At 47.8% G+C, this 27922-nt stretch overlaps 1 protein-coding gene across 1 annotated transcript in view; it reads left to right on the top strand.

Moving 5' to 3' along the window:
- The window catches only part of dph1 (diphthamide biosynthesis 1), a gene marked incomplete at its 5' end in the record, with an annotated part of 649238 nt that overhangs the window by 508505 nt on the left and 112811 nt on the right, over window positions 1-27922 (top strand). Inside the window, one exon of the mRNA XM_078422395.1 lies at window positions 22915-23071. Within this exon, the coding sequence (XP_078278521.1) occupies window positions 22915-23071 (157 nt within the window). The remainder of the gene's footprint in view (window positions 1-22914; window positions 23072-27922) is intronic.

The following is a 27922-nucleotide window of genomic DNA, read 5'->3' as shown; positions in this document are numbered from 1 at the left end:
AGATGCTGGTTTAAACCGAAGATAGACACAAGAAGCTGGAGTAACTCAGCGGGTTAGACAGCAGGATCTTCACAAGGGTCTTAGGTTTTGGCAGTTATGAGAGAAAAGAAGGTTGAAGATTGTGAGGAGAGATGAGTCTTTCAATTCCTTAGTTCCAACAGTCATTCAAGAATTGTAGAAATAATGTGAATGTATTAATACCAGCATGGTTGAGTTGGGCCAGATGACCTGTTTCTGTGCTATAGTCATGTCCCTTTCATGATCTCAGATGCTCTGTGCAGGTGTTTTTTTGTAAACTGACCTGCAATGATGACTAACGAACACATCTTAGTGATATTGATTGAGGATTCAATATTGGACCACGTCCACCTGAGAGAGCAAGTGGAGCCTCGGCCTAAAGAGTCATCTGAAAGATGGCACCTCCGACAATGGAGAGCTTCCTCCTTGCTTCACTGGAGTGTCCACGTCGTTTATGAGCCAAGGCCTGTGTTGTGCGGAGCCACAGACCTCCCAGCTCAGGAAGACGGACCCATGACTGATACAAGCTCAGCTCAGCTCTGTCCCTTCACGCCAGTCACGGCCAGAGTCCCTTTGTCGCCATCTTCCCCTCATGCTCTTTGACCTCCAACCATCTCCGTTCTGCAGGGAAACCCTTCACCACTAATTTTGCTGAAGTATAATTTGCACCCTGGTTGTCGAAGCTGCAAGTCAGTGGCTGGAGTCTCGGTCCTCTGAGAAGGGAACTGCTTGAAGACAGGACTGGCTGGGAGAAACATTACTTCAGTAGGAAGACTGTGTCGTCCTTTCTTGATGAAGTGCTCAACATTGCTTTTTGAACAGGGTTCAGCCTTAATGGCATCCATCCCGGTAAATCGAGACACGATAAATTGTGCAGCAGGTCATCTAGAAACATCCTGTTTGAGAAATGGAGCGAAAAGAGAACGCAAGTTCCATTAATCATAAATATGTTGGCCCCAAACAGCTTCGACTCAATATCATTCGGGAATTAATCCCATAATGTTGACAGGGTAAATCAGTGAGAATGGAGTGTGTGCACTGGTTTACACTCCATGCAAGTGGCCAGATGAAGAATGGCTCCTGCCGACCTCTGTCAATCTCTCAGGCTCCAGTTTGTCCTTCAAGTCACCTTATGACAAGAGAGGACATTTTAGTGCCACTGAATATCCATGCCGGCCTCTCATGCAGCCATCTCACTTCCCTTCTGAGTTTCCTCCAGCTTCCCCAACCTCCCCCGACCGAGATTCTACCGCTCACCTACATACTGGGGGCAATTTGCACTGGTAAATTGGTCAAGCAACCTACATCTCTTTCCAACGCGGGAGGAAATCGGAGCAGGTGGAGGAAGCCTATGTGGTGGCAGGGAGAAGATGTAAACTCCAATCGGACGGTCGAAAGGTCAGGGCTGAACCTGAGTGATTGTGCCTCCCAAGTACAGACAACAAACTATTTGCCTCGGAAAGAACAGAAGCTGGTTTGCACCTTCAGGGGAGAGGGAGACAAAGAGATATAAATGGGTAAGATGTGTAAATGAGAGATCAACGGGGACAAAGATAGACAATAGACAATAGACAATCGGTGCAGGTGTAGGCCATTCGGCCCTTCAAGCCAGCACCGCCATTCAATGTGATCATGGCTGATCATTCTCAATCAGTACCCCGTTCCTGCCTTCTCCCCATACCCCCTGACTCCGCTATCCTTAAGAGCTCTATCTAGCTCTCTCTTGAATGCATTCAGAGAATTGGCCTCCACTGCCCTCTGAGGCAGAGAATTCCACAGATTCACAACTCTCTGACTGAAAAAGTTTTTCCTCATCTCCGTTCTAAATGGCCTACCCCTTATTCTTAAACTGTGGCCCCTGGTTCTGGACTCCCCCAACATTGGGAACATGTTTCCTGCCTCTAACGTGTCCAACCCCTTAATATCATATCATATCATATACATACAGCCGGAAATAGGCCTTTTCGGCCCTCCAAGTCCGTGCCGCCCAGCGATCCCCGTACATTAACACTATCCTACACCCACTAGGGACAATTTTTACATTTACCCAGCCAATTAACCTACATACCTGTACGTCTTTGGAGTGTGGGAGGAAACCGAAGATCTCGGAGTAAACCCACGCAGGTCACGGGGAGAACGTACAAACTCCTTACAGTGCAGCACCCGTAGTCAGGATCGAACCTGAGTCTCCGGCGCTGCATTCGCTGTAAAGCAGCAACTCTACCGCTGCGCCACCGTGGTAATAATCTTATACGTTTCTATAAGATCCCCTCTCATCCTTCTAAATTCCAGTATATACAAGCCTAGTCGCTCCAGTCTTTCAACATATGACAGTCCCGCCATTCCGGGAATTAACCTAGTAAACCTACGCTGCACGCCCTCAATAGCAAGAAGATCAAGGAAAATGGAGAAAAGACAATTCTGAGGTAACAGTGACCCGTCTGAAGAATGGTCTCGCCCCAAAATGTCACCTATTCCTTCTCGCCAGAGATGCTGCTTGTCCCGCTGCGTTACTTCAGCGTTTTGTGTCTATCTTCAAAGTATTTGCTTATTGTGACCTTGGGATGACTCAAAATGCTCGACAGACCTTTTGCAGTGTTGTATCATAGGAAAGAGGGCAGGTAATCTGAAAGTAGCAAGCTCCCATACAAACCGTAACTCTGTACTGAAAACAACACTACATTGTACTGTACTGTACGGAGTTTGTACGTTCTCCCCGTGACCTGCGTGGGTTTTCTCCGAGATCTTCGGTTTCCTCCCACACTCCAAAGACGTACAGGTTTGTAGGTTAATTGGCTGGGCAAATGTAAAAATTGTCCCTAGTGGGTATAGGATAGTGTTAGTGTGCAGGGATCGCTGGGCGGCGCGGACCCGGTGGGCGGAAAGGGCCTGTTCCTGCGCTTTATCTCTAAAAAAAAAAATTGATGACTACACCATCTGGGTCTGTTTTGTTGATATTGGTTGTGAAATGTTCATGGGTGAAAACATCAGGGAGAAATCCGTGGCTTTTTTTTGTCAAAGTGGTGACCATGGGATGCGTCCTGCCCACCTGAGAGGAGAAAAGGGGCCTTTTTATTTTTTTTAGTTTAGTTCAGAGATACTGCCTGAAAGGGTGGTGATTCCAGAATCTCTCCTCATGTTAGATATTTTAAGGAGCAGTTGAATTGTCAAAACTTAGAAAACTATGGGCAGTGTGTTGTAAGGTGTTTCACGACAGTCGGCATGGATACGGTAGGCGGAAGAGCATATTCCTGTCCTGTGCAGTGGATAAACATCCCTGGATCGACGTGACACCAGCATCTTCAGAAGGATGGAGAGCACAGAGGCGCAGCTGGTAGAGCTGCTGCCTCACAACCCCAGGGACCCTGGTTTGATCCTTACGACAGATGTAGTCTGTGTGAAGTTTGCACGTTCTCCCAGTGACCGCGTGAAGTTTCTCCGGGTGCTTCGGTTTCCTCCCACATCCCAAAGTAAATTGTCTTTAGTGTGTAGGATAGAACTAGAGTACGGGCATTCGATGGTCAGCGTGGACTTGGTGGGCCGAGGGGCTTTTTCCACGCTGCATCTCTAAACTAAACGAAAACTAAAAGGCGGGGAAAGAGGATTTGTTACTTGAAATGGGAGAGTTCAGTGTTGATAAGGTCATAAGTGATCGGAGCAGAATTAGGCCATTTGGCCCATCAGGTCTACTCCGCCATTCAATCATGGCTGATCTATCTCTCCCCCCCCCCCCCTACACACCGTTGGGTTGCAAACTGCCCAAGTAGAACATGAGATGTTGCTGCTCCAGTGTGTCCTCACCCTGAACAACTCCATGACATGTGCTGAAGCAGCTCGACCATCCCTCTGCATCCACCGATGCTGCCTGACCCTCAGAGTCTCTCTTGTTGCTCCAGATCCCAGCACATGATACCTGCCACTGTTCTACATCAGGAGTTGTAGCAAAAGAGGCCTCACACGATTGCTGTAACTCAGTGACAGGGGGTATGGTATGGCAGGAGGGGGGCCCAGTATGTTGGGAGCAGGAGGGGAGGCGTTGTCTAACTGAACCAAATTGCCCCGATCAATCCCCTCACACAGATGATTTATTTCCCGGCTCGCAATATTGTCTGTGCAATTGGTTGTTATTTATTCCTCAGCGATAATTAAAATGGTCCACCCCCTTGCTTTGTTGCACATGTAGCTCTGGCTCAACCCCCTTCTCATTTTATTCAGGATAAACTGTAATTAAATTAGGTTCCTTGTCAACATAATGCATTTCACAATGGTTATTGCTGCTGCAGTCGAGAGCTCGAAGCACCTACGTATCTGTGATCTTCTCCACAGTTCCATCTCACTGGCCGCACGCACGCTGTGGCTTTTTGTTTGTCTTCCTTTTTTTTTAAGGAAAGACCCAGCGTGGAAACAGGCCCATCGCTCCATGCTGACCGTCGATCACCCCTTCACCCTAGTTCTATGTTTTCCCACTTTCTCATCCACTTCCTACACACAAGGGGAAATTTATAGAGGCCAATTAACGTACAAACTCGCACATCTTTGCGATGTGGGAAGAACCCGGAGAAAACCCACGCGGCCACAGTGAGAATGTACAAACTCCACTCAGACAGTACCCAAGGTCAGGATTGAACCAGGATCTCTGGGGCTGTGTGGCAGTAGCTCCACCAGCTTGGTCCTGTGTCGTCTCTATCCTTGTGAAGATGCTGGTGTCACGTCGAGCCAGGGATGTTTATCCACTGCACAGGACAGCAATATGCTCTTCCGCCTACCGTATCCATGCCGACCATTGGGAAACACCTTACAACACACTGCCCACAGTCTTCTAAGCTTTGGCAATTCAAATGCTCCTTAGAACACCTAACGTGAGGAGAGATTCTGGAATCACCACCCTTTCAGGCAGTTCATTCCAGTTCCCAACTACCCCCGGGTGAGGTCTTACCCAGATCTCTTCTAAACCTTTTAATCCTTACCTGAAACTGTGCGCTATACTTTTCCACACCTCTGTGGTTAGAAAGTTATCTTTACTGTCCACCGTATCAGTATCCTTCCTAATTTTGTTCATCTCAATGAAGTTCGCCCTCAGCCAACACTACCACCACTGCCTTAGCAGAGACAACTTGGGGATCAATGAGTTCCCGTTGACTGCAGAGTCTTCCCACGCAAAGAACAATCTGACGCCTCAGAAATACTTTGACAGCCAGCCAAGCGGCAACCCCCCGGTCTCATTGGCTGTCAGTTCTGTGGCTTGTCTGTGCATGTCTCTACATAGGAAACTGTGAGGAATATTCAAAGCCCATTAAAAAATTAACCACATTATTAAAATTTAAAATATCATTAAAATCTTAAAAAATTAAAACATAGAAATTGAATTGGAGAAAAAGCATTTGGGCATGGGCGTGCAGCTGGAAGAACTGCTACCTCACAGAGACCCAGGTTTGATCCTGACCGCGAGTGCTGTCTGTGTGGAGTTTGTACGTTCTCCCTATGACCGCGTGGGTTTCCTCCGGATGCTCCGGTTTCCTCCCACATCCCGAGGGTTTTGTCGGTTAATCTGCCTCTATAAATTGACCCACGTGTGTAGGGAGTGGATGTGAACGTGGGATAAAATAGAACTAGTGTGAACGGGTGGTCGGCGTGGACTCGGTGGGCCAAAGTGTCTGTTTCCACGCTGTTTCTCTGAAACGGAGGCATGTTTTTATGCGTCATTCAGGGATAAAAGGATTTCAATGTGAACTTTGATGTGTTTGTGTCCATTTCCTGCAGCAATTCCTTCTGTCAGGAAATTGGACCAGCCATTTGCAGGTTATTATTTCCTGTCATGTTTCACACATTTTGTGGCATCATCTATGTAGATGACATATGCTTCTGACTTGCCAACGGAAATGAGACTTACATTTAACGAGATGCATCCTCTGTTGTTCACTCGCAGTAGAGGAAATTGGGAAGCATGTATGAATTAAAGGGTTAAGGGTTATGACTCATAACGTATGAGTATTTCATTGTTATATGCACTAGGGACTAGAAAATTAGATTCTTACTTGCTGCAGCTTTACAGGCATATTTAACCCAACAGCAGAACAAATAAATGTACAATAGTATTATACTAGGTAAACCAGACTATAATAGTTCAAGCCAAACTACGTGGAGTAACGTTAGTAGTACAAAGTCGAGAGTAGTTCAGTGCTGAGGTAGAGTTGTGCTTAGATTTGTGCTGGCTGATTCAAGAGCCCCATGGTTTATGGGATGATTCTGTTCTCGAACCTGGAGGTCACGGTTCTCAGACTCCTGTACCTTCTCCTTGATGGTAACAGAGAGAAGACTGTGGTCAAGATGGAGTGGGCCTCTGCAGATATTAGAAGCAGTGCAGGGGTCATATGAAGCAGATTGGAAGATCAGAATTCATCCTTAACATATGAAGTCCATTCAAGACTCTGATAAAAGTGGGGAAGGAGCTGTTCTTGAATGTGGTGGCAGGTGCTTCCACATGTTGGTGTCTTCTGCTGGACAGGGGAGGGAAGGGGAGAGAATGGCCAGGGTATGAGCAATCCTTGATTAGGTTGACTGCTTAGCAATTGGTTAGAGGGAATATTAGGAATTTTTCCTTCATCCAGAGGACGATGAGTGTCTGGTCCTCACTTCTGACAGCCAGCCAAGCGGCAACCCCACGGTCTCATTGGCTGTCAGTTCTGTGGCTTGTCTGTGCATCTCTCTACATAGGAAACTGTGAGACTGGGAGAAATCCTTCATTGTGAGGGAGAAATCCTCAGTGCAATTCAACAGCATTTGATGTGCACTTAACAAGATGAGATCGGTCAAACTGTGGCTGAAAGGGGGGAATAGGCTTGCACAGAAATGATGGGCTGAATGGACTCCTTCAGTGCCGCAAATGTTCTCTGTTACTCGGCTTGGTTTCTGACTTCCACTGCTATCTAGGTCTTGTCATGAATATGACCTAAATGTTGGAAATGAATAATGTGATTAAAAAATGGGGCAAAGTAAATAATCTCATTGCAACAAAATGGAACGGTGAAGGAGTCAACAATTAGCTGGAGAAATAGAGAAAAGAATGAATAGAACAAGGGAAGAAGTTGGAAACACCACAGGCAGCAGATGCTGGAACCTTGAGCAAAACATAACGTGGTGGAGACAATCAGCGGGTCAAGCAGCATCTGTGGAGAGAATGAATGAACAGGCGACATTCTGGGTCAGGATCCTTCTTCAGGCTGGCGTTACAGAATAGGACATCTCTTCGGACATCAGTCATCTGTCCATTTCCTCCACAGATGTAGCGTGACCCGCTGAGTTCCTCCGGCACTCTGTGTTTTACTATTGAAGTATTGTTATTTGTGTTTTGTAAGAATAACGTATAGATTCCTGTAAGTGCAGCACATTAATTCCTGTAATACTCTCCTTCTCCCACTTCATTACTAACAGGCGTGTTGTCACAAAACATGATCTATTTAGTAACTGCAGGCAAGCACAGTGCTTACTGCCCACCAGCAAGAGTCAACCGTGTTGCTTGGGGAGTAGATTTCCTTTCCCGGAGGTCATTTATGAAGTTGGTAAATTTTTATACTCACTGTTCTTGATTTCTTTATGAACTGAATTGAAATTCTCCAACACCTCTGCTGAGATTTGAACTTCAGTCTTGTGAGCCCGAGCTTCCACGTTCCCACCCAAGCAACATACCCATTATAACCCTCTGTCCAATCCAAAAGATCAGGGCGGCACGGTGACGTAGCGGTTGTAGCTACTGCCTTACAGCGCCGGAGACACGGGTTCGATCCTGACACGTGCTTGTCCGTACGTTCTCCCCATGACCTGCTTGTGTTTTCTCCGAGATCTTCGGTTTCCTCCAAAACTCCAAAGACGTACAAGTTTGTAGGTTAATTGGCTTGGTATAAAATGTAAATTATCCCCAGTGTGTGTGTATAGGATAGTGTAGGTGTGCGGGGATCGCCGGTCGGTTTGGACTCATTGGGCCGAAGGGCCTCTTTCCACGCTGTGGCTCTAAACTAAACTAAAAATCTGCCAAAATATTTGTGTTTTTAAAAAAAGACATCACGCTTAATTATTGATTTAAAGCTACCTTTTAAAGAAAAACTAGTCATTCTCTTGAATTCTAAAATTTACAAGCATGTTCCAAAACAGAAAGTGGCGTAGTGGTGGAGTTGATGCCTTACAGCGGCAGAGACTGACATCAGGTAGTGGCTGTGTGGAGGCTGTACGTTCTCCCCGTGACCACGTGGGTTTTCTGCGGGTGCTCCAGTTTCCTTCCACATCCCAAAGAGGTGCAGGTTTGTAGGTTGATTAGCTTCTGTAAAGTGTCCCTGGAGTGTGTAGGATGCATGGGTGGATGCATGGATGCTGGCTGGTGCGGACTCGGTGGGCCGAAGGGCCAGTTTCCATGCTGCATCTCTAAACTAAACTCGCGAGGCTTTGAGATACAGCATACTGTGACTGCCCAGAACTCGCATTTCATGTCACTCAGATTTCCCCTCAGAAATGGACCTTGGCAGCAGATTAACACTTCATGCCATACAATGCAAGGTGGTCATTTTGGAGAACTGGGCTTCTTGATGCTTACCTTGACCAAAGCCAGGCCAGATCTGCAACAAGGACAATACCTCTGCCATGAAGAGATGAGTTTGCCTGCCTGGATCCAGTCCGTGAGTCGTTATGTACTGTGCTTCTTCGCAAGCTCCTCCATTACCTTCATCATTTATACACCTTGAAAGTCCTTCACCAAACCTCTTTCTTTCTCCCACCCTCTCTCTCTTTAATTCTTTCTCTCCCTCTCTCTTTCCTTCACACACACATACACACACGCTCTCACACACACACACTCATACACACTCACACACACACACACACACACACACATGCATACACACACACACACACACATGCATACACACACACATACACACACACTCTCACACACACACTCATACACACTCACACACACGTGCATACACACACACACATGTATACACACACAAGCACACACACACACACTCACACACACGCTCATACACTTACAACCACGCACGCACGCAGGTGTGCAAATTCTTGACAGTCGAACACCACTGAATGATCACAGATTAGCACCACAGAGGCAAGCTGAAAGGCAACAAGGGAAGGGATGTGGCTCAGAAAGTGCCGTTCATTGACTAAATTGTCTGGATTATTTTGGTAAATTATAAAATTCAAGGAGGAATGACGTTTTTATACTCTAAAGGAAATTAGTTTTCCCTCTGAAAACTCATTAGCGTGGAGTTAATTAGGAAAAAAGGAACATCAGCTCTTCATCATTTTCCTGGTGTTTTAATGAGTCCCGTCAGTGTTAATGTTTTATTATAATGGAACTTCCTTAGATGTGCTTTGTTTAAAATCAGAAGGGGAAGGAATTGAGTGCACACAGGCGAGCAAGCAGCACATTCAGACAGATTTAGGATTTCAGATTCTTGTCGGCCACTGTCGGCAGTGGAGGAACAAAGATGAGGGGGGGGGGGAGTTGGGGTTGAAGGGGGGGGTATGCAGGGATGACCAACCGAGCGAGTCTGTGTCAGACATCAACCGAGTCTGTGTCAGACATCATGCCAAATTATACTAATCTCCTTTCCCTGCACATGATCCATATCCCTCCATTCCTGCATATCTATGTGCCTATCTGAATGGCGGAGTAAACTTGATGGGTCGAATGGCCTAATTCTACTCCTATTCCTTATGACCTTACAAGCCCTCTCCATAGTCAAGTCAAGTCAATTTTATTTGTATAGCACATTTAAACACAACCCACGTTGACCAAAGTGCTGTACATCAGTTCAGGTACTAAGAAACGAACAACTAAATGGCACATAAACATAACAGCACATACATAAACAGTTCACAGCGCCCCCTTAGAGGGCCTCAAACGCTAGGGAGTAGAAATAGGTTTTGAGCCTGGACTTAAAGGAGTCGATGGAGGGGGCAGTTCTGATGGGGAGAGGGATGCTGTTCCACAGTCTTGGAGCTGCAACCGCAAAAGCGTGGTTACCCCTGAGCTTAAGCCTAGACCGTGGGATAGTGAGTAGCCCCATATCGGCCGACCTGAGGGACCTGGAGATAGAGTGGTGGGATAGAAGATTTTTGATATAAGGGGGGGCAAGCCCGTTTAGGGCTTTATATGTGAGCCACAGGCCATTTGATGGCCTCCCATCTCTTTTCCACTTCCTTTGCTTTGGTCTAATGTTTCTAACTCACTAAAGACTGCAGGTACTTCTGTTAAGCAGTGTATAATCTGCAACTGAACTCATAGCTCATGACTTCCAGAAAGACCTTGGCCTGGAAGTTTCATTTCCCATCCAGAAGCATCTCAGACTGAACAGCTGCTACTCACCAGATCCATCAGCCAGACTTTAAAGCCATCAGCCTTTAAATATTAATCTCGTGGAAAGGGGGCCACTGTCGTTGGTGACAGGCATTGAAAGCTATTTACAGTGCCAAAGTACACAGCAAAGTTCTGCAGAGAGCACAACACTGAATATATCACACGCGGCATAGCACAGCCAAAGAGTGCGGCCGGACCAGTGCTCCACAGCACAGAGCTATAGGGAACAACACAGAGCAGGGTAATAATGTGCAGCTAAGCACAACGCAGCACAACACGAGAGCAAGAATTCACCGGGTAATGCTGCACAGGATGAAGCAGCTAATGACATCTCCCTTAATGTTCCCCCTCTCACCTTAAAACTATGCCCTGTACTGTTTGACTTTTCCACTCTGGGATAAAAGGTTCTGACTGTCTATCCTATCTGTGCCTCTCATAATCTTATGTACTTCTACCAGCTCCCTCCTTAGCCCTGATGCTCCAGAGAAAACAATCCAAGTTTATCATCTTCTTCTTTGGGCTGATACTCACTAATCCAGGCAACATGCTCTTTGGAATCAGGAGCAAACCGAGAGTAAATATTTAAAACCACAAGAGAAATCCCACCAAGACTGTCTCTTCAGAACCCTCCAACTCAGTTGCCGGGTAGATGAGCCAATGTCATCATCCTCTGCAGGGAAAACATCCCCAGCATGGAGGATGTGACATTCTCAACTGGCTGCGGTTGAGCATAATCAGACTGTCAATTGTGGGATTGATTCCAGCTCTCTACTCTAAGCTCCGCCTTAGCAAGAGAATTCCAGGAGGACAGTGAAAACATTTCAAAGACGTTCTCAACGTCTGCTTGATGAAGTGGAACATTCGCACTGATTCCTGGGAATCCCTGGCCCAGCGGTGGTTCAAAATGGAGAGGGAGCATCCGGGAAGGCGCTGAGCCTCCGTAAACGGAGCCCAAGGAGGCCAAGTGCAAACCGCAGATGGAGCTCACAACATCCCAACCACTCGCTCCATCAAACACCTCCTACCCAACTGTGGCAGGGTCTCCAGATCCCACACTGGAACCACAGAACTGGAATGGAAGCAAGTCCTGGATGGATCTCAAGAGACTGCACAAGGCCATGCATTTTTAAAGGAAATCTATAAATTCATTGGCATTGCGGTGTGATCCCAAATAGTACTGCGAGAGGAATTCTTGACCTTTACCTCACAGCTCCTTTCAATTTCAGTTTGAGTACGATGACGAATTTGGAGTATTCCATTAGAAAACAGAGGATATCAGAGCCAAGCGGAGTAAACTGTGACTTCACCTGGATGACTCCAAGAATAGAAACTAGTCATATAATAACAGATTTGCATTTTGAGTACATTGCACTACAATAAGGTTAATGCATGTTCGTTTTTAGTGTCTTTTTATATTTCAGAAGGTTTACAGAGTCACAGAATCAGAGTGCAGTACAGCACAGAAACAAGCCCTGCAGCCCAGGCCAACATTTTTGTTACAATAATCCATTCGCCTGAAAAAGACAAAGTGCTAAAGTAACCCAGTGGCTCTGGAGGACATAGATAGGTGACGTTTCAGGTCGGGACCCTTCTTTTTTGGTAAACCAACATCTGCAGTTCCTTGCGTCGACGAAATTCATGTGCCGGCTGTAGCTCCATATTCTTCTCTGTCTCACCTGTCCAAGTGTCTGTCAAAATGTTTTTTAATTGGAGTGATTGTTTATGACTCCGGGGGCTGTGGTTGAGCTACTTACTGCCTTACAGCGCCAGAGACCCGGTTTCGATCCTGACTACAGTCTGTACAGAGTTTACACTTTCTCCCCGTGACCTGCGTGGGTTTCCTCCCAGATCTTTAGTTTCCTCCCACACTCAAAGATGTACAGGTTTGTAGGTTAATTGGCTTGGTGAAAATGTAAACAATTGTCCCTAGCGTGTTAATTGTTCCTAGGGTAGTGTTAATGTGCGGGGATCGCTGGTCGGTGTGGACTCGGTGGGCCGAAGGACCTGTTTCCTCGCTGTATCTCTAAACTGAAACTAAAACTAAACCTCCTCTGCCAGCAGGTTCTAGATATCAGCTGCTCTCTGCGCAAAAAAATATTCTCTCATAGTTTTCCTACCACCAAGCAAAGGCCCAGCAGTCTGTAATTATCTGGTGTATTCCTTCTGCCTTTCTTCAATATAAAGAAGCAACATAAGTTATCATCCAGTCTTATAACACCTCACACATGGCTAACAAAGATGCAGAGACCTCCACCATTGCCCTGGCCATCTCCTGCCATGCATCCCACAGAAACCTGGGATATATCCCTGGGGATTTATCAACCCAAATGCGCAGCATGATATTTAACACAAAAGATAGGCACAACGTGCTGGAGTAATTCAGCGGGTCCGGCAGCATCTCCAGACAAAAAGGATGGGTGACCTTTCAGGTCGGGACCCATCTTCAGATTGAAGAAGGAGTCTGAAAGAAAGAGTCCCGACCTGAAACATCACCCATCCTTTTTCTCCAGAGATTCTCCACTGCCATGACTTTCTTGCCTTTCCACCTTTCTCTGATTTGTTCACAAATCTGTTTAGTTCGGATGAATGATACAGCATGGAACCAGGGTGCTTTGGCCCAGAGTCCAGGCCTGGTCCTCCAATCTACTTCTACTGGGAGGCGACCATTATAAGCTAATCGCCCAAATCTTATTCTTATATTCTATCAATATGATCTCATTGGATGAAAATTTAAAAGACTGCAGATTCTGGAATCCAAAATTAATCCACAGAAAATCCTGGTAATACTTAGCAGGTCAGGCCACATCTGTGGGAGGAGATACAAAGTTAACTTTTCACGGGAGTCAAGAGTGTTTAATTGTCATGTGTACGACCAACAGAACAATGAGATTCTTACTTGCAGCTGCATAACAGGCCTGTAAACACAATGCACACAGATAATATGTAATGTTTTTTACAAATCCGATAAATTAATAACTCAAATACTATTGCAGCAACCAATTTCATTAGTACAACTAAAGACAGTCCATAGAAATTCATAGTTGAGGTTAGTGTTGTGCAGCAGGAAGGAACTGCAGATGCCGGTTTAAACCGAAGATAGACGCAATATGCTGGAGTAACTCAGCGGGTCAGGCAGCATCTCTGGAGAGAAGGAATGGGTGACGTTTTGAGTCGAGAAGAAGAGTCTGAAGAAGGGTCTCGACCCGAAACGTCACCCATTCCTTCTCTCCAAAGATGCTGCCTGTCCCGCTGAGTTACTCCAGCTTTTTGTGTCTATCTTAGTGTTGTGTATGTTGTTGGGATGAAGCTACTCTTCGACTTGGTGGTCACGGTTTTCAGACTCCTGCATCTTCTGCTTGAAGGCAGGAGCGAAATGAAAGCGTGGCCAAGGTGACGTCGGCTGCTTTTCCAAGATGGAGTCAATGGTGGGGCGTCTGGTCTGTGTGCCGGACTGGGCTACATTCAGAACTCTGTGCAATTTCTTGCAGTCTTCAGCAGAGCTGTTCCCAAACCAAGCTGTGATGCATCCCGACAGTGTGCTTTCTATGATGCATCTGTGGAAGTTGGTGAGAGTCAAATTTCCTCAGTCTCCTGAGGGGGTAGAGGTGTTGGTGTTCTGCCTTGGCTGTCTCTTCAATTTGACAGCAGTTTCCCAACCCTTGTCAAATTAAATTAAACCTTCTCGAGTAGTTGCGCAAACCTCCCTGCTGGGATATTGCCCCAGTCCCAGTTTAGCTGCAGCCCATCCTTGTACAGATCCCACCTGTCCCAGAGGCAATCCCAACAAACTCTTTAATCGTACCCTCATCTCTCCTGCCCCCTTATCACTACCCTCACTAGCACATGGCATTGGGAGTAATCCCAAGATTATGACCCTGGAAGTAATACAATACAATACAATACAATATATCTTTATTGTCATTGTACAGGGGTACAACGAGATTGGGAATGCGCCTCCCATACGATGCAATAATTTAATTAGCTAGTCAGTATTAATTTAAACAACAACAACCCAACGAAACAAATTGTAACAGTTTTAAGACAGAATAAAGTGCAAGTAGATCTGTGCCGGATCACTGTGCGATGTGACCATCCAGCTCAGCAGGACCGGTTCATAGCAGCTATGGCCCTGGGGATGAAGCTGTTCCTGAGTCTGGAGGTGCGGGCGTAGAAGGCCTTGTATCGTCTGCCCGATGGAAGGAGTTCGAACAGACTGTTGCAGGGGTGTGAAGAGTCTTTGTGGATGCTGGTGGCTTTTCTGAGGCATCGTGTGTTGTAGATGCCCTCCAAGGCTGGTAGCTGTGTTCCGATGGTCCTCTGAGCTCTATGGACTACCCGCTGAAGAGCTTTCCTTTCTGCCTCCGTGCAGCTGAGGTACCACACAGGGATGCCATGTGTTAGGATGCTCTCTATGGTGCAGCGGTAGAATGTCGTCAGTAGCTGTTGGGGTAGATGCCATCTTCCTTACTCCCGAAACTCACTCTCCAGGAGCGACTCATCCCGCTTGGTAGGTTCTTAAAGGAGAGACTATTCCTGCTGGTTACACAAGGTTTGGATCAAAGATAATAGAGCAGAGCAAGATAGACCACTCGACCCTAAAAACTGTAGTATGTCATTGCGCCATTTTAAGAGGCGGAAACTTGCAGAAACATTTTAAAAGAAAAATAACAAAAATCTGTGAATTGATAGATGAGATATATTCTGCATTTTTATGGTATCATCACACATATTGTTCCCCCAAAACACTGATTACACTGCGAGAGGCATAGTGAACGGCGGGTTTTGCTTACTAAAATGGCGGACGTTGCGCTCCTTTGCGTACTACACTTCAGTATAGCCGATTTCAACGGAGTGGTTCATCTTGGTCCTCTGGTATCTTTGGTTTGGATAAGGTTCGTAATGCAGACCAGGGGGCTGTTCCTCTGCTGTTCTGCTCCAGGCTCTATGTTGTAACAGGAGAAAAGTAGGCAGAGGAGAGAGATCGGGTGGGAAGAGAGACTGAAAGCAAACGGTACTCTCATAATATTTAACAGACATTTGGACAAGTACATGGATAGGATAGGTTTGGAGGGTTAAGGGCCACATGCAGGCGAGTAGAACTAGCGTAAATGGGGCATGTTGCTTGGCATGGACAGGTTGGGCTGAAGGTATTTATTCACAAAATGCTGGAGTAACTCAGCAGATCAGGCAGCATCTCAGGAGAGAAGGAATGGGTGACGTTTTGGGTCGAGACCCTTCTTCAGACTGATGTCAGGGGGGCGGGACAAAGGAAGGATATAGGTGGAGACAGGAAGATAGAGGGAGATCTGGGAAAGGGGAGGGGACGGGAGGGACAGGGGAACTATCTAAAGTTGGAGAAGTCGATGTTCATACCGCTGGGCTGCAAACTGCCCAGGCGAAATATGAGGTGCTGTTCCTCCAATTTCCGGTGGGCCTCACTATGGCACTGGAGGAGGCCCATGACAGAAAGGTCAGACTGGGAAAGGGAGGGGGAGTTGAAGTGTTCGGCCACCGGGAGATCAGATTGGTTAATGCGGACCGAGCGCAGGTGTTCAGCGAAGCGATCGCCGAGCCTGCGCTTGGTTTCGCCGATGTAAATAAGTTGACATCTAGAGCAGCGGATGCAATAGATGAGGTTGGAGGAGGTGCAGGTGAACCTTTGTCTCACCTGGAAAGACTGTTTGGGTCCTTGGATGGAGTTGAGGGGGGAGGTAAAAGGACAGGTGTTGCATCACGTGCGGTTGCAGGGGAAAGTGCCCGGGGTTGGGGTGGTTTGGGTAGGAAGGGACGAGTGGACCAGGGAGTTACGGAGGGAACGGTCTCTGGGTCTGTTTCCATGCTGTGTGACTCTATGACTGGACCTCTCAATGCAGATTGAAGAATGAGAGGCAGACAGAAAAAGAGGAAACCAGTGAGAAATAAACAAGGAAAGGGCTGGAGGTGGAGAAAATAGTAAGTAAAAGAGAGAGGGAGACTGAGACTGAACAAGGGGCTGTGTCCTATTAACAGTCCATTGATTGCTTTTAGTGCAATCAAAATTGCAAGCGTGGAATAGAAAGACAGGATATATATCCTCTGGAGGGCCATGCCTCGCTCTGAATGCCCCACTGGTTTTAATGCATAGAGCCTATTACTGAAGTGGTACTTCCTGTTTAATGAGGTAGGGCAGTCTTGACAAGTGTAAACGTTGTTACTCCTTTCACCACTTAGCATAATATATTTAAAAGCAGCATTGATTTTTCACTTTGTTGAAGCTTCTGTAGGAGTGCTGGGGATGTGAGAGTCCACTTAGGAAGGAAATTAAGAGGGCAAAAAGAGGACAAGAGATATCCTTGACAAAGAAGGCAAAGGAGAATCCTGAGTATATGTTTGAGTCCCCGCCGACCACGACTACCCATAAATTTCTCCCTGGTGTTCTATCCTACTCACCAGGGAGAAATTTATAGAAGCCAATTAACCTATAAACCTGCACATCCATGGAATGTGGGAGGAAATAGCAGCACCCATGGTAACCCCACATGGTGAAAGGGAGAATGTGCAAACACCAACCACACAGACAGCACCCGAGGCCGGGATCCAACCCGGGTGTCTGGCGCAGTTGGGGCAGCAACTCCACCACTGCGCCACCGTGCCGCCCATCCTTGATTACCCCACCAGAAACCGTCCAACGTTGGTTTAGAGGAAGCAGCAAAACTACTTTCTGTGCAATAATTCAAAGTACGGAGCATGAAGCTTCGTGATGCTTTTCCCCACCTGGTGCTTGAGATAAACACAAAGTAAATTTGTGCACGCCTAATCTCTTGATCTCAGTTGAAGCCCTTTCTCATTACAAACTTGACAGATCATCCGTAGTTTTTTTGTTCCTGTTTATTCCTATTCCCGAAAGGAATTACTCAAAAAATATCCCTAAACGAATGGCCCTTTTAAGTCTTTGTGTTTTAAGTTCCTCCACTAATGGTTGCACACCCCCAAAATACTAAGATGCAAAATTCCTTTCCTCAACCCGTTTCCCCCCCCTTCCTTTAAGAAATTATCATATTGACCAAACCTACGGCAGTCACTGTTCCTGATATCTCATCATCTAGCTCAGTGTCAGACCTTATGACGGATGCATGGTCGACAGCTGCCTGTCAGGATGCATCATAACTTGGTGTGGCGATCTTGCTACCCAAGAATGTAAGTAATTGCAGAGTTGTGGATGTAGCCCAGTCCATCACACAAAACGCCCTCCCCCAAGCAATGACACCACACTGCCTCAGGGAAGGAGACAATATAGTCAAGGACCATTTATCAAGGACTGTAATGTCCTTTGTATGATCCTGTTGTGGCTAGCACAATGAATATACGCCCGACATCTTGTAAGAAGATTTTATTACTGATCCTTCACCAGGAAACTTCTAGAAGGTCACCTGACCTCAGTCACAAGGCACAAGCCCATTGGCCCTAGAAGGTCATCTGACCTCAGTCACAAGGCACAAGCCCATTGGCCAGCTTCTGCTCTTGGCCTCAAGGGGGCACTGGCATTTACATTACATATACATCACATCTCCCCCTTTACTTTAATTACATCACATCTCCCCCTTTACTTTACTTACATCACAAGGACCTGGCCATTCCCTCATTTTCCCTCTCCCATCGGGCAGAAGGTACAAAAGAAAGCACTTACCACCAGATTCAAGAACAGCTTCTTTCCTGCCGTGAAACAGACCTCTCACATGCTAAGGATATACTTTAGACTTTCGAGATACAGCGTGTAAACAGTCACTTTGGCCCAGCAAGTTCCGCACCAACCAACAATCAACTGTACTCTAGCACTTTCCTACACACAAGGGACAATTTACAGAAGACAATTAACCTACAAACCTGTGCGTCTTTGGAATGTGGAAGGAAACTGAAGCCCCCAGAGAAAACCCATGCGGGCATGGGGAGAACGTGCAAACTCCGTACAGCCCGTGGTCAGGATGAAACCCAGGTCCCTGGCGCTGTAAGGCAGCAAGTCTACCGCTGTGTCACTGTGCCGATGTATTCCCAATCTCCCAGCCTACCTTGCACTTGCACTTTTTCTTACTTGCCTTTTCTCTGGTGCTGTAACACTATATACTGCACTCTGTTTGCTTTCTCTGTTTGAATTACTTGTACTAGTGTATGGTTTGAGTGTACTCATGTAGGGTATGATTTACCTGGATAGCACGCAAAACAATCTCTCACTGTACCTCAGTGCAGGCGGCAATAAACCCCTCACCAACTAGAGAACAGTCCTCACCACCCATCTACCTCATTGAAGACCTTCGAACTATCTTTAATTGTGACTTTATCTTGCACAAAACATTATACCGTTTAACCTGTATCTGCACACTGGATCTCTGGATTGTCACAGTGTCGTGGTGGAGAAGCTTACGTGGCCCTGAGATCCTGAGAGCGATGCCGTCTGGAGCTACGCTCCTGGTAGGGTCACCCATGGTGGTAAGGTCGAGGGGGAGGTCCCTGACAAAGAGCAATCCGACCAAGACCTCAACGGTGGAACAGGCGGAGGATGATGGCTGACTTTAGTGGAGCGTCACAACGGCTGGGAAGGCGGATGAAGGCTGCAGCAGAAAAGGGTCCCGGTCGTCTTGGACTCCATGCCACCCAGATCTGTCAAGGACTGTGTGGTGGCTGTCTGTGTAACAGTCTTGCCACGTTAAACAAAGTCATGCACAGGCGTCCGACCCTATGGAGAGGGCAGTCACACTCGCTTCCAGTGACTGCCGATGATGGTGATGGAACACTGGACAGCTTGATTTGTAATCATGTAGTCATTTTGCTGATTGGATAGCACGCAACAAAAAGCTTTTGACGGTACCCCAGTACACGTGACAAAAATACACTAAACTACACTAAACAAGTTGTATTAGCAGGTGCAGTTTATGTTGAAGTGTTGTTGCCTGTAGTCACACTGCTTCAGTGGGTGAATCTCAGCTCACCTTTTCCATTTTAATAGATCCAAGATGGCCGCAAGCTCATCTTGCCCACAAAACAGAGGGAGGGAAGGAGAGGGGGTCAGATGTGCATTTGGTAGCTTTGGCATTAAACCTGGTGCTGCAGTCTCAGTGGTTTCTTCGCTGGGAGTGTGGATGGAGTCATAGAGTCATATAGTGTGTAAACAGGCCCTTCGGCCCAACCTGCCCATAGCGGCCACAATGTCCCGTCCACGCTAGTCCCACCTGCCTACGTTTGGCCCAACAACCCTCTAAACCTGTCCTATCCATGTAGCTGTCTAAATGTTTCTTAAACGTTGCGACAGCGGTTTTTTAATTTTAGTTTAGTTTAGAGATACAGCGCGGAAACAGCCCTTCGGCCCACCGGGTCCGCGCCGACCAGCAATCCCCGCACACTAACACTCTCTACACACACTATGGATAATTTATACATGCACCAAGCCAATTAACCTACAAAACCTGTACGTGTTTGGAGTGTGGGAGGAAACCGGAGACTCGGAGAAAACCCACGCGGTCACGGGAGAACGTACAAACTCCGTAGTCGAGATCGGACCGGGTCTCCGGAGCTGTAAGGCAGCAACTCTACCGCTGCGCCCTAGTGTTGGTGCAGGTGTTGATTGGAGGAGGGTTGAAGTTTTACAGCACCTTGGACTGGGTGTGGGGAGTTCATGCACCTCTCTGGTGACATTCACACACGTTCCCTGTGTAATGATGTTCTGCACTTTAACTTTCCCGTGGGGATGTTCGCAGGTCAAGAGTTAGTTGGGAATTGTCTCCCTCCAGATGGAGCTCAGCTGGTGGGGAGGAGCCACAGTGGGGGATGCTAATTTCCTTCTGGACTGTAATGTTAAAAATAAAATTATCTCTAATCTATGCAAGTAGCTGCCTGAGATAATAGCAAGTGAATTGCCACTGGATATTATCTGCACTTAACATCACTGACAACCGAAATAATCTGCTGGGAATTAATGTTGTAGTATTTCTCTGCTTACTTTTTGTGTGTGCGCCCGGGGGGGGGGGGGGGGGGGGGGGGGGGGGGGGGGGGGGGGGGGGGGGGGGGAGGAGAGAGAGAGAGAGAGAGAGAGGGAGGGAGAGAGGGGGAGGGGAGAGGGGGAGGGAGAGAGGGGGAGGAGGGAGAGAGGGGGAGGGAGGGAGGGGGAGGGAGGGAGGGGGAGGGAGGGAGAGGGAGGGAGGGGAGGAGAGAGGGGGAGGGAGAGAGGGAGGGGGAGGAGGGGAGAGGGGGAGGAGGGGGAGAGGGGGAGGAGGGGGGAGGGGGAGCTCTGTGGATATATGTGTAGGGAAAAAACTGCAGATGCTGGTTAAAATCGAAGGTACAGACAAAATGCTGGAGTAACTCAGCGGGTCAGTCAGCATCTCGGGAGAGAAGGAATGGGTGACGTTTCGGGTCGAGACCCTTCTTCAGACTGAAAAAGGGTCCCGACCCGAAACGTCACCCCATTCCTTCTCTCCCGAGATGCTGCCTGACCCGCTGAGTTACTCCAGCATTTTGTGTCTACCTTCTGTGTGGATATATGTGAGTGTATATTGGTCCTCTGCATGGTAGACTGTGCACGACGGCTTGTATCTGTATTTAGTGCATGTGTATGGGTGTGTGCCATACGTATGAGGCATACCGACGATGGGCACACGGAACCTTATTCCCCAGTGGAAGGAAACAAGAAACTGCAGATGCTGTTTACACAAAAGGCCACAAAGGCTGAGGTAACTCAGGGGGTCAGGCAGCGTTTCTGGAGAACATGGATAGGTGACGTTTTGGGCGGGACCCTTCTTCAGTCTGATTGTAGGGGGGAGGGGGGGAGGGAGGGTGGGGAGAAGACAGCCAGGTAGAGGAGAGGAGAGGCAGGACAAAGTGTGGCAGGTAATAGAGGATCACGGGCAAGGGAGGCGTTTGACCGTTGCAACAAAGATTAGAGCAGAAGACGTGGATGTAGGGGGAGGGGGAGGGGAGAGATACGTGTGAATCCAGATGGGGCACAGGGGAGGGGGGTGAAAGAGAGGGGAGGTGTAAAGAGTGGGGATGTGTAAAGAGAGGGGAGGTGTGTAGAGAGGGGAGGTGTGTAGAGAGGGGAGGTGTGTAGAGGGGAGGTGTGTGCAGAGGGGAGGTAGGTGGATAGAGAGGGGAGGTGTGTAGAGAGGGGAGGTGGTCGCGGGCCTTTCATCGCCCGGTTCGGCCGCGAGACGTTTCAGCGCCCGGTGCGGGGACTGTGCGGGTCGGTCGGGGACGAGCTGTCTGTCCGTGGGCGTGGGGAAGAGAGTGGAAGTTTTGTTGCCTCCATCACAGTGAGGGGGTGTTTGGAGTCACTGTGATGGACGTTTGTGTTGGGGTCATGTGTCTTGTGTTCTTTTTTTTTTTTTTTCTATGACTGCTATGTAGTTTCGTTCCGTACTTCGGTACCGAACGACAAATAAAGCTCTGTTATACCTGTTATTATAGAGAGGGGAGGTGTGTAGAGAGGGGAGGTGTGTAGAGAGGGGAGGTGTGTAGAGAGGGGAGGTGTGTAGAGAGGGGAGGTGTGTAGAGAGGGGAGGTGTGTAGAGAGGGGAGGTGGATAGAGAGGGGAGGTGTGTGGTGGAAAGCAGAGGGGGAAGGGGGGGTATTAGGGGTTTACCTAAAATTGGAGAATGAAATGTTTTTTTCCAGGGTGGAAATGTCAAAGACCAGAGGGCGTAGCTGAGAGGAGCAACGTTTAAAGGAAACTCTCACCCCTGTCCCAACACCGCCCCTGGCGTTCAGGCACATTCCAGGCACCCACCACCATCTGCGTAAAAACCTTTCCCCACACATCCTCTTTAAACTTTGCCCCTCTCACCTTAAAGCTCTGCCCTCTCGTCTTTGACATTTCCAACCCTGGGTAAAATGTTCTGACTGTCTACCCTATCTGTGCCTCCTATAATTCTATATACTTCTGTACTTCTAATTGAATTATGTCTTGTACATTCCGGCAGTGTCTGTAGTTGAGTATTTTAGTCCTGGTAATGCTTTGGGGATGCCCTGAGTTGTGAAAGATGCTGCAGAAACGCATAGCGTCTCTGTTTGTCTACATTTTTAGTTTAGTTTAAAGATACAGCGCGGAAACAGGCCCCTTCGGCCCACCAAGTCCGCGCCGACCTGCGACCCCCACACACTAACACTATCCTACGCACAATAGGGACAATTTACATTTACACCAAGCCAATTAACCTACAAACCTGTACGTCTTTGGAGTGTGGGAGGAAACCAAAGATATGGGGGGAAACCCACACGGTCACGGGGCGAACGTATAAACTCCGTACAGACAGCACCCGTAGTCAGGATTGAACCCGGGCCTCTGGTGCTGTGAGGCAGCAACACTACCGCTGCGCCACCGTGCTGCCCTATTTAAAAATAACTTGGAATTATAGGAGTACAGTACAGTATAGGAGTACAGTGCAGGAGTACAGTTATGTACAGTAATACATAATACTATATAAGATTGATACTGAGAAATTGGCCAGTCGAGTTAGCCACTTGACCTTGTGCTCCCTCTCACACACTCTGTGACCTTGCAGGTACGACCCCTACAGCAAAGTGCTCTCACGCGAGTACTATGATCACGTGCAGATGCAGACCATCAGAAAGGAGGCAATAGCAACGGCAGCGAAGGCAAAGATGTGGGGACTGATCCTTGGAACTCTTGGACGGCAAGGCTCTCCGAAGATCATGGAGGTACGGCAAGTTAATGTGTTACAGGAGCACCCTGGTGGGATTAGGACAGAGGCTTCACCAGCTGCCATCTTCAGTTCTCTCCAAAGTTACCAGAATGGAGAACGTGTGGTTGAGCTTGACAACCGAGTGTCAATGTTCAGTTGTGAGAGGTCGTTTACCAGACATCGAATATGGGAGGTTGAGGGGATGATTTTCTTGGAGGATTTTTTCAGGATTTTGAAAGATATTTTGGGGAAGAAAAACATTGGTTTAAGGTGAGAGAGAAAGATTTAACAGGAACCAGAGGGGTAGCTTTTTCACATATTGGGTGGTGGGTATATGGAACGAGCTTCCGGAAGAGGTAGTTAAAGCAGGTACTATCGTAACTTTTAAGAAACATTGAGACATGTACATGGATAGGACAGGTTTAGAGGGATATAGGCCAAACACAGGCAGGTGGGACTAGTGTAGATGCGGCATGTTGGTCGATGTGGGCAAGTTGGGCCGAAGGGCCTGTTTCCACACTGTAAGACTCTATGAATCTCTTAATTAACAATCAAAATGTCAGCAACGTTTCCTGTCACTGGGAGAATCTTAGGCCAAGGGAACAGGACCATCAATGTCAGAGCTCAGCCATTCAAGAATGAAGGTTGGAAACTCTTCTTCACACAAAGGGGAGTGAAACTGAGGAACTCGTCCCCCATAACAAGCAGTAGATGGAAGCTCAGTCAGAGTTGTAAATCTGTGGAATTCTCTGCCTCAGAAGGCAGTGGAGGCCAATTCTCTGAATGCATTCAAGAGAGAGCTAGATAGAGCTCTTAAGGATAGTGGAGTCAGGGGGTATGGGGAGAAGGCAGGAACGGGGTACTGATTGAGAATGATCAGCCATGATCACATTGAATGTCGTTGCCGGCTCGAAGGGCCGAATGGCCTCCTCCTGTCTATTGTCTATTGTAATAACAATAATAACGTACGTGGATACTGATCAGCCATGGTCTCATTGAGTGTTGAACAGGCCGAAGGGCTGAATGGCCCGCTGTTCGGACAATCTGAGGAATGGTCACAGGGTCATCCAGCATGTCGGCCACAGAGGCTTTGACCTGGTACAGAGAACAACACTGCCAACTCAGTCACCAACCCGAGAACTGGGCATCCCAGCTGACTGCAACATATTTCTGAAGGCAGCGAGAATCGTTGATGCAGAGCAGATTTCAAACGGTCTTCCCTTAACATTAAATGGCAAATTAGAAATTGTAAAGAAGAATTGTTCACGTTTCACTGAGAAGTGATTAAAAATGAGAAAGAAGGCGATTTCCTCAATAGCAATTCAATATGCTCCTGACCAGAATCTATAATTGCTTCGGCGTGTGCAAGTGTGCAGACTGCATATAAAGCACGTTAAGGCAGATTAGTATGCTCTTTGATCTCTAAAGGTCTCGGGCGCTCTGTCCGTCAGTTCCAGGTTGCAGGCTGCTTCAGTTCCCCTTCCCAATCCCACAGCAACCTGTCCTTGCCCTCCTCCTCCGCAGCCAGAGAGAGGTCACAACGGACTGGAAGAGAAGCACCTCATCTCCCTTGGGTAGCCCTCAACCCAATGGCATAGACGTGCAGCGTAGGTTTACTAGGTTAATTCCTGGAATGGTGGGACTATCATATGTTGAAAGACTGGAGCGACTAGGCTTGTATACACTGGAATTTAGAAGGATGAGAGGAGATCTTATCGAAACGTATAAGATTATTAAGGGGTTGGACACGTTAGAGGCAGGAAACATGTTCCCAATGTTGGGGGAGTCCAGAACAAGAGGTCACAGTTTAAGAATAAGGGGTAGACCATTTAAAACTGAGATGAGGAAAAACTTTTTCAGTCAGAGAGTTGTGAATCTGTGGAATTCTCTGCCTCAGAAGGCAATTCTCTGAATGCATTCAAGAGAGAGCTGGATAGAGCTCTTAAGGATAGCGGAGTCAGGGGGTATGGGGAGAAGGCAGGAACGGGGTACTGATTGAGAATGATCAGCCATGATCACATTGAATGGCGGTGCTGGCTCGAAGGGCCGAATGGCCTCCTCCTGCACCTATTGTCTATTATCTATTGTCTATTTTAGTTTTAGTTCAGTTTGGAGATGCAACATGGAAACAGGCCCAGCAAGTCGGTATCAACCATCGATCACTCGTTCACACTAGTTCTATGTTATCCCACTTCCTCATCCCCTCTCCACATACTTGAGGCAATTAACCTACAAACCCGCACGTCTTTGGGATGTGGGAGGAGACCAGTGGAAAGGCACTCGCTCACAGGGAGAACTTGCAAACTCCACACACACAGTAGCTGAGGTCAGGATCGAACCGGGTCTCTGCCGCTGTGAGGCGGCAGGTCTACCAGCTGCACCACTGTGCTGAACTTGAATTCACATTCATTGAAATGAATTCTCCAAAGTAATGTGATGTAATTTAATTTGTCATTTCAATTAACCCCCACCACCCCTTCTCATCCACCCACTTACCCTGCCACCATACCCCCACACACCTTACTTTCAGCTCCCCCCTCCCCCCCCACCGTCCAGTATCTTTCCCATCCTCCAACCGTATCCCCTCCGCACTCCCAGGTTTCCTATTTTTCCTCCCCTCCCACATTCCCATCTCTCCACCATCCCTCCAACTGGTCCTACCTTTCATTCCACACCTTCCATTCTCATCCGATTCCACCATCAGTACCTTTTTGTCTTCTCCACTTACCACCTCCAGCTTTGGTTTCTCTTCCCATCCTTCACTCCACCACCTCCCCCATCTGCCAACCAACGATCCACCGATCACTTGCACCATCTCTTCAACTCCTTCTGCCAGCTATCTCCCATTGTCTCCGTCAGTCTGAAGAAGGGTCTCAACCCCAAAAACATCATCTGTCCATTTCCCTCTCCAGATGCTGCCCTGCCCGCTGACAGATGCTGCCCTGCCCGCTGACAGTTCCTCCAGCACCTTATTTATCTTTTGTTCAAGATTTCAGCATTCGCCGTCGCTTGTGAATCTTCAGTCCTTACCACATGTCGTGAATTCGTTGAATTATAGTTTAGAGACGCAGCTCGGAAACAGTGCCCTTCAGGCCATCGAGTCCGTGCTGACCAGCGATCCCCCCACCAACACTATCCTACATGCACTAGAGACAATTTACAATTTTACCAAGCCAATTAGCCTACAAACCTGTACATCTTTGGAGTGTGGGAGGGAACCGGAGCACCCGGGGAAAGCCCACACAGGTCACGGGGAGAACGTGCAGACTCCATACAGAGAGCACCCGTGGTCAGGATGGGACCCGGGTCTCTGGTGCTGTGAGGCAGCAACTCTACCGCTGCACCAGTGGCCCGGGTCTACAAGGGTCTTCCGTTGACTCACACCCACCCCCTTCCAGCAGCCACACAGATGACAAACACACTGTGGAGGGAGACACAGGTAAGGGGCCCTTTCCTTGTCCTTTTGAATCCCATCATCAGATGATGTGGGGCACCGATGTTTTATTTTTGGAGTTTCTCAGAAGTGCATCCAAACAGCTGGGGTCCTACTCCTGATTCACGCACTCTGGCTGTCAGTTTGAGTCCTGGCAGGAACAGGCAGCTGCCCCCAGCAGGCCAGTTCCAAGACAGATGCCAAATTCTCCATACAATAAACTGTGTGTAGGATACATACATTGGGATCCGTCTGTTTTGCACGAGACCTGGACAACTGGAGCAAAAGGAGTTTAATAATAGCCCCATTTCAGGAAGCGGCTTTGCTCTCCGGCCTCGGATTTTCACTCTGTTTTAGAGTGGGATTGATCTCAGAGAAAGGTCAGTCAGCACCTAGGAGATCTCTCCTCCTTCGGTTTGCCTTTGTACTGTTGCCAACACAGAGAGTCCAGCAGGTTTTGCCTTCAGGGTGAAACACCAGGAGAGATACTAAACCATCTGCAGCATCTGTCGTATCTGCATGCTTTTAAGAGACCCGGCCTGAAGAAAAAAATGTTTATTCTGGTGCTTGCTTCAACAGAGCAGAGGTGTGCTTATGGCCACAAGGCTCATTTTCCCAACACCCATCGTGCACATTGGCCCTCCTTGTGAACTTGCTCATCCAAAAATGGCCACCTGGCACACAGCTCAAATCCTCTCACTCAAAACCACAGCAGCACGTTCTTATATTCTGCTTGGGAAGCTTCGAACCCAAAGGGATGAACAATTAACTCTCCAATTTTAGGTAACTACATAACCCCCCCTCCCCCTCCCCATTTTCCCTTCTTCCCCGATATAACTTATCCCATTCTTCCCCTCCCCTCTCCTCCTCCGTGCCCTACCTGAACTCACACTTATTTCTCTCCCCCCCCCTCCACTTCCACCTACATTCCTTCCTCCAGCTTCACAATTTGAAACTCTTCGATCCTTTTGTCTCACACCTTGTGTCTTTTAACCTCTGGCCTTTGTCCAACCACCTGCCTATCAAATAACACTCCTCACCTTGGGCGGCACAGTGGTAGAGTTGCTGCCTTACAGCGCCAGAGACCCGGGTTCAATACTGACTATGGCTGCTGCCTGTACGGAGTTTATACGTTCTCCCTGTGACCACGTGGGTTTTTCCGGACACTCCGGTTTCCTCCCACACTCCAAAGACGTGCAGGTTTGTTGGTTAATTGGCTTCTGTAAGTTGTAAATTGTCCCTAGTGCGTAGGATAGTGCTAGTGTAAATGTTGGTGGCCAGCACGCACTCGGTGGGCCAAAGGGTCTGTGTCCACACTGCATCTCTAAACTCTAACTAAAAACCTGTGTCGGCCTATTACCTGCCAGGCTCTGTCCTGCCCCTCCTCGCTTCCAACCTCCTTTCCACCAACCCCTCTCTCCTACAATCAGTCTG

This window comes from Rhinoraja longicauda, chromosome 26 (assembly GCF_053455715.1).
Source record: "Rhinoraja longicauda isolate Sanriku21f chromosome 26, sRhiLon1.1, whole genome shotgun sequence".
In the NCBI taxonomy this organism is placed as follows: domain Eukaryota; kingdom Metazoa; phylum Chordata; class Chondrichthyes; order Rajiformes; family Arhynchobatidae; genus Rhinoraja; species Rhinoraja longicauda.
The sequence above is the reverse complement of the archived record's forward strand: the minus strand, read 5'-3'. Positions and strand labels throughout refer to the sequence as shown.